This window comes from Cebus imitator, unplaced genomic scaffold (assembly GCF_001604975.1).
Source record: "Cebus imitator isolate Cc_AM_T3 unplaced genomic scaffold, Cebus_imitator-1.0 Scaffold61, whole genome shotgun sequence".
NCBI lineage: Eukaryota > Metazoa > Chordata > Mammalia > Primates > Cebidae > Cebus > Cebus imitator.
The window spans coordinates 5,073,953-5,076,191 of NW_016107376.1; the positions used below are offsets into that span (position 1 = coordinate 5,073,953).

The 2,239-nt window shown below is 42.7% G+C and overlaps 1 protein-coding gene across 1 annotated transcript in view; it reads right to left on the reverse strand.

The window, feature by feature from the left end:
• OLAH (oleoyl-ACP hydrolase) overlaps positions 1-1,325 on the reverse strand; it is a 26,431-nt gene extending 25,106 nt beyond the window's left edge. The window contains exon 1 of the mRNA XM_017529742.2: positions 1,195-1,325. Within this exon, the coding sequence (XP_017385231.2) occupies positions 1,195-1,325 (131 nt within the window). The remainder of the gene's footprint in view (positions 1-1,194) is intronic.
• Between the last annotated feature and the right edge of the window lie 914 nt (positions 1,326-2,239).

Sequence of the window (2,239 nt, forward strand, 5' to 3'; positions counted from 1 at the left end):
CTGCTCCAACCTCTGTTAAAAATGAGGATGTTTAGACGAAAAGGAAGGAGAAGACAGAGAAGAGAAAAAAGATACAGTGGCAATGACAAAGGAGAAGAAATGGTGGGATTACAGGTTGTGTTACAAGCAATGCGACCGAGGTAATTCAGATAAGGAGTCGCCCCCTCCCCGTTCATCTGCGATTAGCAGATAGTGCTTCCATTAACAGGACTTCCCATGTATATACAGAAAAAGCAAAGATGCATCATTTCCAGACTTAAGCCTTGAAATAACCCTGCTCCTAAAAGAGCAGAAAACATTCCATACCTACTGGAAAATTAGGAGAAGGGTACGGGATGTTTGCTTTGACAACAGAGATGTCTCAGCTTTCTACATGTTTGTCCTCTTTTCAATCTCAAGAAAGTGGCTGGACATGGTGGCTCCTCCCAGCACTTGACGTCAGGAATTCGAGACCAGCCTGGTCAACCCCCATCTCTACTAAAAATACAGACATTAGCTGGACATGTGGTGCATGCCTATGATCCCAACTACTCGGGAAGCTGAGGCAGGAGAATAGCTTAAAACCAGAGACAGGTCGCCATGAGCCGATATGGTGCCACTGCACTCCAGCCTAGGCGACAAAGTGAGATTCCATCACAAAAAATAAAATAAATCTCCAGAAAGAGGGATTCTAAAAAAGTCTTCACTGCTGTGCCAAACTTCCCATTTTGCAAGTTTCAAATATTCAGAAAACAGAAAAAAAATGACTACTGGACGACGTGTCATTTATTTATTTATGCATTCATTCATTTATTGAGATGGGGTCTCACTCTGTTGCCCAGGTGTTTTGTTACTAAGAACAGGAATGATACCGAGCTCGGATTTGTAATTTGGAGGCAGGTTCGCGAGAAGAAAACACCAAGCCGAGAATAATAAGGTAAAAGAAGAGAATTTTATTTACAGAAGGTTATAGGTAAAGGAAGAGGATTTTATTTACAAAAGGTTATAGGTAAAAGAAGAGGATTTTATTTACAAAAGGGACATACCCAGAGACCGTCCGTCCGGACACTCAGCACCGGCGTTACAGCAGCACGGGCAAGGCGCGAGTTACAGCTCTCTGCAATCTTTCTCTTCCTCTCTTTTTCCCTCTTTCCGTTTTTCTCTGGTTTTTGTCTATATTTTATATGTTACAGTTCAACTTAGGTTATAGCAAACACCAGCTGCTCTTTGTCTTGTCTCTCACGAACATTATCATTATGTAACAGCAATCCTTGGCTTTGTTTATGGTTCTCGAAGAGACGGGAATTGGCCAGATTCCCGGCTCCTCGGACATAAGCCAGGGTCATCATGAGCTCCTAATGCCCCGGGCTTACTGCCAAAGAAATGATAACTTTAGTTCCCAAGGTCCAAGAAACTTAGAGCAAACACTGGGCATGACTTTTTTTAATATTAACCCTACACCAGGCTGGAGTGTAGTGGCTCAGTCTCAGCTCACTGCAACCTCCACCTCCCAGGTTCAAGTGATTTTCCTGCCTCAGCCTCCCAAGTAGCTGGGATTTTAGGTGCCTGTCACCACATCCAGCGGATTTTTGTATCTTTAGTAGAGACAGGGTTTCACCATGTTGGCCAGAATGGTCTCAAACTCCTGACCTCAAGTGATCCACCCACGTCAGCCTCCCAAAGTGCTGGAATTACAGGCATGAGCCACCGCACCTGGCCCACATCTGGCATTTGTAAATGTCTTTATCTTATTTCTTAGGAGCTCCTTGGATCCCAAGTATTCATTGTAAGGCCACAGTTGACTTTGCAGGCTCAGTTTTGACTCTCAACACGGTTCCAGGGAGCCCAGGTGAAGCCCTCAGCCTACGGTTTTATCATGCAGTACAAGGCATTTGTAGGAACAGAAAGTTGAGCTGAATTAGAAGAAGAAAGTTTACAGAGGGTGGAGAGCCCATCTGTTTGTTTCTTAGAGCCTTTTCTTAGTAATTCTGGGCCAGAGCCATCAACAACTCTTATAGAAAAATCACCTGAATAACTTATGAAGATTTCACTGACTTTACATGGAAATAGTCCCTTCTTAGGTAATGATATGAAAGGCAGAAAAAGACCGCAACTTCTTCCAAGGAAAATAGGCAGTAAGAGGTGGGATACACATTTTTGGTGTTGATAACTGAAAGTTGTTATGGAGCATTACAAAGTTTTTATAAAATTAGGTTGAATTCCTCCAACTCTTTCTTTTCCTTTTTTTTTTTTTTTTTTT